Source organism: Polypterus senegalus, chromosome 7 (assembly GCF_016835505.1).
Source record: "Polypterus senegalus isolate Bchr_013 chromosome 7, ASM1683550v1, whole genome shotgun sequence".
Classification (NCBI taxonomy): Eukaryota; Metazoa; Chordata; class Cladistia; order Polypteriformes; family Polypteridae; genus Polypterus; species Polypterus senegalus.
The window spans coordinates 190,532,039-190,545,714 of NC_053160.1; the positions used below are offsets into that span (position 1 = coordinate 190,532,039).

The 13,676-nt window shown below is 41.8% G+C and overlaps 1 protein-coding gene across 2 annotated transcripts in view; it reads right to left on the reverse strand.

Annotated features, from left to right (window-relative positions):
* ap1ar (adaptor related protein complex 1 associated regulatory protein) overlaps positions 1 to 7,637 on the reverse strand; it is a 40,717-nt gene extending 33,080 nt beyond the window's left edge. The window contains exons 1-3 of one of the 2 annotated variants that reach the window (XM_039759791.1): positions 7,310 to 7,637; positions 2,633 to 2,681; positions 184 to 210 (exon numbers count right to left, since the gene is read on the reverse strand). In XM_039759791.1, the coding sequence (XP_039615725.1) occupies positions 184 to 210; positions 2,633 to 2,681; positions 7,310 to 7,389 (156 nt within the window). In that variant the 5' untranslated portion in view covers positions 7,390 to 7,637. The remainder of the gene's footprint in view (positions 1 to 183; positions 211 to 2,632; positions 2,682 to 7,309) is intronic. The other variant, XM_039759790.1, reaches the window with a different exon arrangement.
* Positions 7,638 to 13,676: the final 6,039 nt, after the last annotated feature.

The following is a 13,676-nucleotide window of genomic DNA, read 5'->3' on the forward strand; positions in this document are numbered from 1 at the left end:
CCTTTAAGAAGAGTATTTCTACCAGTTCTAACCAAACTAAATCTCAACACAGCAAGACATCACCGTCTGCAAACACTGCAAGCCAGTGGCCGAGTCCTTTTAAGAGGTCACATGACCAGTGCATTAAATCGGTGGTAAAGGAGCAGATGAGAGAACTTTGCAAGACCCACTGGCGATTCTTACCTCGTCACTCTCCACAAGATTTTCAAACTGGAAAAAAAAAAAGTTACGATTATTTTAAAGCTATTGCAAGATTAGTTTATTTAATATTACTAATGGGCAGAAATAAATTGACAAGATATTTAAATGTTACACCCTGCATGTTTATTGACATATATTTGTTCAAGAAAACAATAAGGTTCAGGTTTGTGCTTTTTATAAAGATTAAAACTTTCATTCTTATCTTCTCACAAATCATATTTAACTAATATATCAAGGGTCAAGTCTAAGATATAAAAACATTTCGCCCACCATATTGGACAACAATAAGTGAATGCCAGTAAAGCAAACTAGTTCTTCTCTGGCAGGTAAGGCTGGAGTCGGGGTAGAAAAGGACACAATCAGCCTATGAACTCTAAATCTTGGCTGACCAGCCATGGACTCTATTCTGGACAGCGGCCTGAACTTTTGTATCTCATACAGTAGACATATTTTTACAATTATCTTAGTTTTATGCATTCCTAGACACTACATTTTTCATTTTATTTTTACTAGCTGTTCTACCCAGGTTCAAAAAGCCGAATCTCCAATTCATTTAACCCTAAAAAACTTTTCCCACATCCTAGATAAGTTCTTCTCATGCACGGAGGGGAACTCCAGACTTATCTTTTTATGACTACTCCCGAGTAAAGGCTTCTTTCTTGTCACAGTGGCCAATAGGCTACTGTTATGGAGACTACTGTTTGATATGGTGGGCTCATGAACATACTGCCCACTTTCAGCAAATGACTTTTGTTCAAAAAGTGATGGTTGGCTTCTTTGTTGCTTCCTTCACCAGGCTACTACTGGCTTGGGCACCATGATTGGACATGGCGACTTGGTGCTGTGGTCCACCTTCTATTTTCTGATGACAGATCCAGAACAGTAAAATTCTCACTACTGTAGCACACAATACTTAGACATAATCTGCAAACACACACAGTAATATCTCATTTAATGAGCCATCCGAGAATGAAGTTTCTTTATAATAAAGCTGACATGACAACACACTTTGGCGCTTGCACAAAATTCCACTACCAGCCTGTTAGATTTGTATGGCTATTAATGTCAGTTGTTGAGATCACGTGTACTACAGAGCACAGTTATTATACTCATGATTAGTTATTTCATATAAACTGTTTGCTCAGTATGTTATGAAAACATAACGAAATACCTTTAGAAAATAAAATACAAGTTGTAAAGAAGGTAAATGCTGAAGAAAAGAAATGCCATGAAGCAGAATCACTGGGTTTAGCACCCATTCATGAAACAAGCTGCTGGAGAGCATGGAAAAGGAGCCCAGACAGAGAGCACTTACCTGCAGACACTTCAGTGATGGTCCTCCACTGCTAAAATCAATTAGTCTGGGTGCGTGGACAATGGCGAGACTCCTTAAGGCCATGTCACATTACATATGTTTTCTAGCAATATTCAGTCACAGCCCTCATTTACATAACTTTAGCAAGTCAGATGTAGTCACAGCATATTTCACATACCCAGCAGCTCAGTCCACCCCAGCAAATCAAGTTATAGGGGCAGACTCTGTACGCAAGAGCTGAGAACCAATGAGCGCTCGGCCTGAAGTTAAATACATAAAAGGCAGCAATGAGGAGGAATAAGGAACAGGGGTGGACAACACAAGCAGAAAGGAGGCTCGCCTGTCTGATGTCTCATGTTGTAAGTAGTACGATAGAATGGAAAAATGAAAAGAAAGAAAGAAAGAAAGAAAGAAAGAAAATTTTGGCTGAACACACCGTACCTGGGAAGCATTCATACAACACAAGTGAGACCACGCAGGTCATAAAAAGGGGGATTTTAGGGGGGGTAGCTCAAGCTCATCATACTTTGAAAATGTGAAACTGTGCCAGGAATGTCTTGTCTTGCAACTCCGAGTCATGTAATCCGACATCCTCAGGCAACTGCGTTCATCAAGTTTGGCAAGCCCTCTGACTAGAAGTCACGTAATGTGCCACCAGCAGAGTTGGTGAACGTGAGGCAGATGGTGTGCCCAAGGTGGAGCCAGCAGAGTAAACAACTGGGGTGACATTGCAGGGCAATCAAGAACGGTGATGGCGACCGGCATGAGGCCTTTGGGAGTCTGATGCCTGATTTGACTGTGATGCTTGGCCCACAAAGCAGTAGGGTAATCCTAACATACAGCCTGACTCTGGATGGATTAAGATATCGTATATGTTAATAATTATTTAAAATGATTGTAATCAGTTATTATATAAAAGAGCAGAAATGAAATACTTTAATATTTTGCCTTCTTCTGCTCTCCAAATAATATTAATTTACTACAAACAGCAAAAATGGCAAAAGATCTTGAGTGACACTGATGGCTACTCCAGGAGTAATAAGATAATCCATAAAAAAAGAGACCAACATTCAGTTCCAATATGTGGAAAATATTGATTTAAATAATATGACGTACCTCTATTGTAAAGTGCTCTCCAGCTGTGTGAGTCCTAAAGTATTTGGATCTGAAAGAGAAAAGCAAAGGCAATATGCAAAATGTTTACGGAAAATCAAAGTCGAAGTTTTCCATAATCCATGCAGATGGACACATTAACCCCACCCATCACATTTTATTGGTCAGGAGTCCTGCCCAGTTATAAGTCATTCATTGGCTAGTATCAAATTCATGTCATATTCACAATGCAAAATGTGATCGGAATGATTTAAAAAAGAAAATCAAGTATAGACGTGATCAGGTGGAATGTCGGCACATCTGTGGTGTCCCCTCAAGCAGCAACTGTGCAATTCCACAGGCGGTCAATGAAAAGGACAGAAACTGAAGACGGATCTTCAATTCAAAAAGCTCAATTTGTGTTTGTATGTCCTCCCCAGATATTCATGGCAGGATTTTCCAGAAATGGTTTATGTAATGATATTTCAACAAGAATACCGGTGGTTGAGACATCGAGCATACAAGTAGTTATCTGACGAGTGCCTTGTGTGGCAAAAGACATTTTTTTTTTTCCATGAATGTTTTGATATTGGTTGCCACCTTTCAATGTTGGTCCCCCTCATTCTCTTTTCTAGCAAGGCAAGTCCGCATACTACTCAGTTACGGAAATCCACAAATGTTTTCAGCAACAGGCCTCCTCAAGGCCACGTTACATTAGACGTCTCTTCTAGCGATTTTCAGTATTTTTAATCTTAGCAAGTCAAAGAAAGTCCAGTGGTGAACTCTGGTGGACTGTCAGTTGTGTGGTCTGACAGACCCAGTGTCACACATGAATGCACGGAGGACAGCGTGAAGGCTCTGGTGGTGGTAATTCCTTGTTGATCCACAGGGTGGCGCTGTATACTGCTGCCTCTTCTCTTCCTCTCTATGCAGACCAAACTGATAACCGTAATCCCTCAGCCTGGACCTTCCTCTTCCTACCTGGCCTTTATTTAACCGGAAATGTCACCATCTTGGGCAATCTGTTCTCAGGCTGACTGATGTTCACAGACATGCTCTTTTTCACTAATAAGCATTTATTATTTTGTTTAAACAATACATGGGGTCGCCGTGTCTCCCCAAACCTTTATCTTGTCTTTGTCCACTTTTATACCAGAGACTCAAGTCCAACAAGTCCGTGACTCACCCCATCAAAATCAAACAGGTTTGCGTCTTTACTCATTGAGGCAGACTCTGTGATCATGAGAGCTTACAATGAATGCTCATCTGAAAGTACAACGAGTCACTCCACATCAAAGCAACAGATTTTAGAAAATGCTTCAGGTCGACCATCTCCAATATGCTTTATATTTGCCAAAAATATTCTCACTGTATACAGTGTGCAAAACGTAAGATTTGTATCTGCATTAGTTTCTGAGATATGGGGGCTTTAAAAGGGGGAGTGGCCTTAATTTTACTGTAGATTTAGAGAGACAAAGTTGCACTACGGCACAAAAGAGATTTATTTTATACAGTTTTCAGCAAGCCATAAGCGACTACAGTGGAACCTCGGGTCAAGACCATCTCGGATCACCGTACAAATCGGGTTACGACCAAAAAGTTCACCAAACTTTTGCATCTGTTCACGACCACACCCTCGGGTGACGAACAAGCCAGCTTCCTTTCCGGTTCGTGATTTCCGCACGTGCTCAGTGTCTCCCTGTACAGTACATTGTTCTCGGTCAGACGTGCATCGTGCAGAGCGACTTTACCTCAGAACTGTAATCTCCTCTCCACTCAGTTCCTCCTCACTTCCTTCATGCCAGAACTCGATTCATGCAAGGTTAGTTTTTGTATAAATTAAGGATTTTTCAAATTTTATTTTTTTTCCCTGTGCTTAAAACTCATTAAAAAAAAAAGTGTTTAGAGCGGCTCGTAAGGCTGTAGCGTGAACTCTTGCAATATTCGTTTCCTCTGTTCAAGGTTTTCTCATTCAGTGTTTTTACATTTAGTTTACTATCACACTGTGCATTCTTTGGTATAATTAACTATTTTTGTGCTTAAAAATCTTTAAAAAAATATATATTTACATAGAGTTCACACGGCCTGGAACGGATTAATTGTACAGTATTTACATACAATCCTATGGGGAAATGACTTTGGGTCAGAACCAAATTGGGTTGCAACCAGAGTTTTGGAACAAATTACAGTCGTGGCCCGAGGTTCCACTGTATTTTGAAATTTAAAGACATCTAATATTAAAAAACAATCCCTGAAAACTTCACCCATCTAGCATTAACATTTCAAATGTTAGGACTTATACAACACTGTCATTTTTGTTTAGCCAAATTAGGGCCACATATCTGAGAAATTACTGAAGATACAAGCCTAACAATTGGCACACTAGTTTTGGGGCACAACAACATTATTTCCATAAGGTGTGAAACAAATTGCAGATGGTCAGTCTGGAGTCTCCATTGACGTCGCTTGGATTGACCCCAATACATGTAGTGCAGCAACAAGAAATAAGAAACCTGGGTGTTGAGGACCTGCGGCCTGGCTAAACTGGGGAATCTAAAGACATTGTGACCAAACTAACAGTACCTGTGAACCCTTCTTACAACACCGGCTCCTACAGGCAGCAAACTATTGGTTAGGAGAAAAAAGGGTGAGCGTGACTGTCAGCACACAGTCACCTGATTTGACATGTCCAGCAAGTTTCAGTTGTTTAAGCCGAGATGGTCCAATGACGGGATCAGCACTTGGCAACTCTGACATACACTATGACTAGAATACGACGTCAGCTTTAGTCATCATTTTTAAAAAAATCTACCATGAAACTATGAGAAGAGATGGAAAGCGTAGACCATTTTAAAAAAGGATTGAGTATAAAACTAATTTGTAACGACTATGGTCAAATAGTTGCTCTGTGCTCTGACCCCAAGCTTCTCTCGGTGTGTCTCTGGAGAATAAACTGGGGTAAAACCACAAAATCCTAATGCAAGAAACAGTATATAATAAAGTGAATTATCACAGGACATGATGGAGCCAAGATGGTTTGGTGCCCTTTTGACAATCTTTAGGATGACAAATGAAGTGCTCCCTGGACCTCGAAAAGGTTTATAGTGTGGAAGAAATCAGCTTTAGTTGGATTCTAGGCGAGGGAATGCCAAGCCTTTATATTAAAAATAAATAAAATGAACATCAGATTCTATGACCGCATAAATCTCATTTTGTGAATGTCAAAGCCCAAATTGGTCCACGACACGTCCTGCATGAAGACCCCCTCAGGTTGGGTCTGAATACACGCTTACAGGATGTGTCTCTGAGGATGACTAACCCGATCAATTAAATCTACTAGCATCAAGACCTGCACAAGAAGCTTCAACACAAAGAGATTAGAAAGTGTCACAAAACGTCACCCGACTTGCTTCACATACTGCGAGCAGACTACCTGCTGCCTTGACTTTGATTTTCGTTCACAACAGTCTTTGGGGCAGCTAAACAAGCATTTGGGGAGTTGCATGGAGATGGTGGGCACCATCCAGTTTAAGAATACTGGAGGTTTGTGAGATTGCCAGCTAGGCCCTCTTGTGACAGACAGATAGATAGATAAGGCACTATATGACAGACAGACAGACAGATAAATGAGGTACTATTGTTTGATAGATCATGTTATTGGCCCCCAAGGGGAAATTAACACTTTACAAAAGCTCAAAAAAAAATTATAACAAACACCAAGGGCTTGAATAAGAGAGCTGCAGGCTTATAGGTGGGAGCAAGGTGAGGTCTGAACTGCTCAGCCGTGCTGCTGGTTTACGTTTTAAGACCCTGACATTTGAATAAAACAACTCCGGATTATAAAAGGTGTACATAATAAAGTGCCAATTAATCTGAGATCTTAGAAGGTGGAGTACGAGAAATGCAAGCACTATATGGACCAGCCACAAGTTGCCATTTTGATCACTTTAACACTTCTGGTCTTGACGAGCGATTAGTTTATGTTACTCTCCAGTCTCTTTCAAAAGGTTTAAAAGTTTAAGTTCACAACCTCCCACTGTGTGATTACAGTTAACATTTTTTTCATTACTGTATAAATATTTATTACATTATGCTCAGCTTGTCACTTAACGTATAGGAGCTTTATGGTGAAATGCTCTTTGTAGGAATTAACTGAACTAAATTAAACGTCAGCCAATATTTGAATGCTGTACTGCTAATATATTTAGATTTTTTTTTTTTTTTCTTAAATTTAGGGCACCTGCTAATCCTTATGTATCATCTTCAAATGAATCTTCCTTTCAGATGGTGAATACGCGAACCCCCTTTACCAGCGGGACTCCACTTTCTTCTTTTTCTTTTACCAATTCATTTGAGGTCTCCTTTGTTTCAGCCGCACGTTAGTCAATTTAATCAACTCATCTGCCCACCGCGCCCCTAATCCTTGCCACCATATTTGAAATATCACATAAATAAGAGATTTAATCAGAGATCAAATGAGAAGACGGTTCGCCAACAGGAATGAAGAGGCGCAAGCGAGCGAAAGCAAATCAACCGGTGGACGAGCCGACACTCTCAGCGGTGAAGTGTTGGAGCAGCAGAGCCGAGTGTCGCGGTGGGTGAAAACGTCAGACCGATGAAGGTGAGGAGGAGGCCACGGCAAACTGGTGATGTAAGAGGCCACTACAAGAAAGAATTCAACCAGACGAGCGGTCCACTTACCCTCCGCCGCCGCCGCCTCTCTGAATCCGGGAGGCCTCCCGCTTGAAGAGCCCGCAGCACCGAGCCCAGCAGTTCCCCATCGCATACTGGCCGACTGTCCGCAGTATGCCGCCTTAGTCAGCCCGTTCACTTGTCTTCGACGGCCTGGCCATGCCCGCCCTCTCTTTCTCAGACTCCCCGGTGTGCTGCTTGTTGTGACCGCTACCTTCAGCCCCCTCTCTGCAGGGAACCGCCGCTTTTCTCCGCGTTTCTTCCGCTTTGCTCTCTCTGGCACCCAGGAGACCGCGGAAGGAGGGCGGGACAGCCAATCCCGTCATTCAGTTCGCGGAGGTAGTGACAGACAGGCGCAGGACAATCAATCCCATGATTCATTTCGGGATTCAGGGCAGAATCGGAGATTCCGCTAAGAAGGAAGAAACAAGAGATGCTTCGAGATTTATTAAATATTAAATAAAGATTTTACAAATACAAACAAACAAGAGAATATGTGACAGATTCGTAATACTTCTAGATATTACAAAAACAGCTTGACAGAATTAAACAAGACACGTGGCGTATAGTCCTGCAGAGAAGAGAGGCGACGACAATAAGGGAAGAAGAGTTGGGATTTATGCCAGGAAAAGTACAACAGATGCAGGTGTCGCCTTGGGAAAGATTATGGAAAAATATATAGAGAGAGAAACAGAAATGACGACAGATGCACTTCATTTGTCCCCAGGGGATTTTTTTTTTTTTTACTGCAGCTCAGTATATAAATAAATAATAATATATTATGACAAGCCACAAATCCCTTTAAAATACACACCAGAACGACTAAAATGAAATCAAACTTCTGACTTTGCAGTCCCCGTCCCAGTGAGGCACTACACAGACGTATTGCCGTTGGTATAAAGGAGCCCTGGTTGTCCTTCGTGCCACACGGGGTGCTGAGGTGTCACCCTTTGCATGGCTTTTTCTGCTGAATAACTTGTTGGCTAAAAGTCCTTAGTGCTGGTGTGTCAGAGACAGGATGTGCAGCTTTGTTCATAATGGCACTCGGTTTTGTCTTCATTCTCTAGTCCATTATGACCGTCCGGGGCGTCCAGAGTGCATCCCATAACCGAGCCTGCCCTTTTCGTTAGCTTGTTAATCTGGTGGGCCTCTCTTGTAGTGACATTACTGGCATAGAACACCACACTGGGCATCACAGGGTTGTAGAAGGACTAAAGGAGGCCACACTAAAGGAACGCAGACTCCTAACATAAATAGGGTGTGTTATTAAACCAGCGCAGCCTGTCATTCCTGTGGACCCCCAAGTACTTGTAGGAGTGGACCACCTCTACATCCACTCCCTGATTAGTGACCGAGCATAGAGGATCTTTGGTGTGCTCAAAATCAATAAGCAGTTCTTTTGGTTTTGCTGATGTTCAGTTGCAGACAATTCTCAAAGTTCCCCCTGACTCCTCTCCTCTGTCCCATCCTCATCTCTTATCTCTCTTATCCCCCCTGAAGTTCTGTAAGTGACCTGCCCTGCCTTTGTATTTATAGTCTGAGATGTACAAAGAAAGGGAGACCAGCCTGTTCCTTGTGAGGCTCCAGTGTTACTCACATCCATATCAGAGACACAATCCTTGGGGATCACAAACTGTGCCCTCCATCATTCAGGACCCCAACAGCTCATCCACCTACATATTCCTTAAACAGGGATGGCTGGCTGGTATTGAAGGCATCGGAGAAATCAAAAAGTGAAATCCTCGCAGTGCTGCCAGCACTATAACCCTTGTGGAGCAGACAGACCAATGCATCCTCCACTTCAATCTTTGTACCGATAGGCAAAGTGCAGGGGGTCCAGGTGGTCTACCACAAGAGGATTCATATAGTCCTGGACCAGCCTCTCAAAGGTCTTCATGATGTGAGACATAAGTTCTATTGGTCTGTAGTCATAAGGTGAAGAGATGTCTGCCTTCTTCTTAGAAATCGCCTTAGTCAATGGGTGGGCCGCTCTGGCAGGGTCTTAAATTGGTTTGAATCCTACCTGACAGGGAGAAAATTCTTTGTTAGTTGCGGGAATTACAACTCAAAGACCCCTGATATCCGATATGGTGGTCCACAAGGCTCTATCCTGGGTCCGCTGCTCTTTTCAATCTACATGCTTCTGTTAGGTCACATTATCTCAGGGCACAACGTGAGCTACCACAGCTATGCTGATGACACACAGCTGTACTTATCAATAGCACCTGATGACCCCGACTCTCTTGATTCACTAACACAATGTCTGACTTGTATCTTAGAATGGATGAATAGTAACTTTCTCAAGTTAAATAAAGAGAGAACTGAAATCTTAGTGATTGGCAATAATGGATACAATGAGGCTATTAGAAATAAACTGGATACATTAGGATTAAAAGTCAAGACGGAGGTAAAAAGCTTAGGGGTGATTGTTGACTGTAATCTGAATTTTAAATCGCATATTCATCAGATCACTAGGACAGCATTTTTTCACTTAAGAAACATAAGTAAAGTTAGACCTCTTATATCACTGAAAGATGCTGAGAAATTAGTTCACGCGTTTGTTTTCAGTCGACTAGATTACTGTAACGCACTCCTCTCAGGACCACCTAAAAAAGACATCAATCGATTACAACGAGTGCAGAATGGAGCTGCTAGAATCCTAACTAGGAAAAGAAAATCCGAGCACATCACACCAGTCTTAGTGTCACTACACTGGTCACCTGTGTCATTCAGAATTGACTTTAAAATTCTGCTTATGGTTTATAAAGCCTTTAATAATCTGCGCCATCTTATATATCGGAATGTCTGACACCTTATATTCCAAATCGTAACCTCAGATCCTCAAATGAGTGTCTCCTTAGAATTCCAAGAACAAAACTTAAAAGAAGTGGTGAGGCGGGTGGTCGGCCTTCTGCTGTTACGCACCTAAAATAGCCTGCCAGTAGGAATTCACCAGGCTGATACGGTAGAGCACTTTAAAACACTGCTGAGAACACATTACTGTAACATGGCCTTCTCATAACTTCACTTAACTTAATCCTGATACTCTGTATGTTCAGTTCATCATATAAACTATTTATGGTGGCTCTAAAATCGCTACTGACCCCAACTCTCTTTTCTGTTTCTTTTTCCGGTTTCTTTGTGGTGGTGGCCTGCACCACCTCCACCTACTCAAAGCTTCATGATGCTCCAACAATGATGGAAGGATTAAAAGGCAGAAGTCTACGTGACCATCATCATCAAGTCCTTCCGTGAGAACCCTAAATCCAAAGAGGACTGTTTCATTGATGTTAGGTGGAATGTCCAGAGGGGACTGGGCGGTCTCATGGTCTGGAATCCCTACAGATTTTATTTTTTTCTCCAGCCGTCTGGAGTTTTTTTTTGCTTTTTCTGTCCACCCTGGCCATCGGACCTTACTCTTATACTACGTTGATTAATGTTGACTTATTTTCTTTTCTTACTGTGTCTTTTATTTTTCTGTTCTTCATTATGTAAAGCACTTTAAGCTACTGTTTGTATGAAGATGTGCTATAGAAATAAATGTTGTTGTTGTTGTTCTTTGGACCAGAAACAATGTAAGATGTTTTCCACAGAAGCATCCCTTTCTAGAGCCTTTGGGACAGACTGAACGGGTGACAGAGGACATCAGAAAGTTGCTCAGATTGAGAAAAGAAAAATGTGGAGATGTATGAGAGAGAAGGGAGTACCAAATAAAAGTCAGTTAAGGATATGTATGAATCGGTCTTCACACAAGTGAGACGTAGTGGAGGAATAACAGAGGTTTGCAGTTAAGGTGAATAAGTCAGTAGGTGACAAGACTGCTGCCTTTGTTGGACCAGGAACAATGCAGGATGTTTTCCACAGAAGCATCACTTTCTGGAGCCTTCGGGCCCGTTTACACTTCACGCTCAGAATGCGTATGTACACGCACCATGGGTGCCACACGTTCCATTTGACACGTCCTCAGAAATTAAAGGGACAGATTGAACGGGTGACGGAGGACATGACAAAGTTGCTCAGATTTAGATTTACAAAAAAAAATACGAAATGTGGAGATGTAAGAGTAGGAAGGGAGTACCAAATAAGAATTTCAAGATAGTTAAGGATATGCATGAGGGGGTCTACAGACGAGTGAGATGTAGCGGAGGAGTAACAGAGGTTTGCAGGTAAGGTTGGGTTACATTAAGGCTCGTCATCAGGCCCTGGGTATGGTGTTATTGATGGGGGGAATTAGCAAACACCTCTGAATTACTCCTAAGAATTACACTAAAAGTCTGACTGGGACAAGAACTTGTCTTATCGCTGAGTAGGACATGAGAAGTAGTAATGAAGTGTCCCTACATCCACGCTCAGTGAGGAGTAGGTGTTGGCACTTGAGAATTTAATGGCACCCCAAACTGCAAAATGACATTTGTGATAGCATCTTCTAGTTTCTTTGAAAATCGTGATGGCATTTTGTGGTTTTCTCATATAAACACTAAGGGTTTACCACAAAGATAATAATGTTAAAAGGGACGTTGTTACGTTGTAAGTGTAAGAGTGGCTGGAGTGGCATCCCGACTGGGACCAAGGAGAAGGACCTACCTGGCCAGAAGGCCATAATGGAAGAAGTTCAAGACTGGCCAGGAAGATCCTACATTTCTATCCAAGTCAGGAAGAACAATTAATGGACAGACAATTTGTCCCCCAGAACGAGACGTGACAGTGCTCCGCTGACTGGGTCCCAATTTAGACACCCAAAGAGTTGCCTGGGATTTGTAGTATGGACGGATAACCTGGTCGGGATCCTTGGGTGCTGCCATGCAAGGGCCTCCCTGTTAGAGGCAGCTTCCATGGGGCCCGGAAGTTCTTCCATCATGCAGAGCCGTGACACTCGAAGTGGTCCGGGGTCCATCATAAAAGGAGGCGCCTCATCTCACTCGGAGAATGGGAGTCTGCTGCTTCACTTTATTCCAGTCGGAATCGGGCAGCACTCAGCGGAGGAGAGAAGTTGGAAGAATTGTTTTGATTTATTTGTTATTGTCGGTGATTATTGGAGAAGGCGTTGCTAAAAGGTGCTTGTGGTAAATAAATATTCTTTATTTTATCACATCTTCATGAGCTGGTGCTGTGACTGTGGTGTGCGCCCCCTTGTGGTCACAATATGAATTTCTTTCATAAAGACCAACAATTTGTTCATTCTGTATTTGCAAGAAAATATCCCTAATTGGTATTATACAGTATAAAGAATAATCAATAAATTAGACTGAAATATGGCGCTAATCTTTCTGTTTCTAATGGACGAATTTATCTGCTGTACCATATAAATGGGGTTAAAGGGAAAACTTCAAAACATATCAGAATCTTATCGAAAGCTTGCATACTGTAATCTTTTTAGTTAGCCAATAAAAGGTGTCATTTTGCTTGGCTTTTCTCTACATTCATAATGGCTAACACGGTACAACAACCTAGTACTATAAACTGGTCAAAATTCAGACTAGTTATACCGCCTTCTCGTTGAGCTGCAAAGCTGAATGACTAATAAAATATTACTTTTACGTTAACTTGGCCTTAGAACGACACTTGTTTGAAGAGAGATTACTTGTTATTAATAAATACTCGTCCGTTTTTCTGTCCTTAAAAAACACCTCCTGTTTACAGGTTGCTGAATGCAAAGATCACTCAGTAAAATTATGAATGCCACATGTATGTTTTTAGTTATTTAGGCATTTAGTTGCCTTCGCTTTACAATTACACCTAGAAAAGAATATTTCTATTAAGAACTGAGTGGTTTCCATGCCCGGAGATGGCACCTACCTTTTCCATTCTCTGTGTTACATATTGCACGGCCATATCAGGCTCACTCTTGATATCCATTGTGTCTTATGTATTGAATGACTGGACAGGTTCAAGGTGTGGACTGATGACGGTACAGGAGATAATTAGACTACACAGGAGCACCAGAAGAGTGAAATGCTTAAGTCCTTCACCTATGGATCTGCATGTGAGTTGATGGCTGCCGCTGAATTGTTCGGTTGTCGCTTTCAAGTGTACCGAAATGGCCAAATATTTTACACCTTTGGACAACCGCCAATGCCTCTTAAACATCTTAGATTGACAGGTGACGATTTCAGTAGTGGACACTTTGATGTTTATGGATGTTTAAACTCTCAAAAGCTGGATGTGAAGTTATTGATGAAACCGGTTGTATACTTACAGCGCTTGACAGATGCCGAATGTCACTTCAACACAAGTCCTGCAAATACTGTCGTAATTGAAAAAAACCATGAAACTCATGCTCAAGAGTAAGCTCAGCGCACAGCTTGGTCAGATTACAACCGGAGGGCCGAACTCACAATGTGTTATACAAAGAGATCCTTAACAAATAGTTATTGGT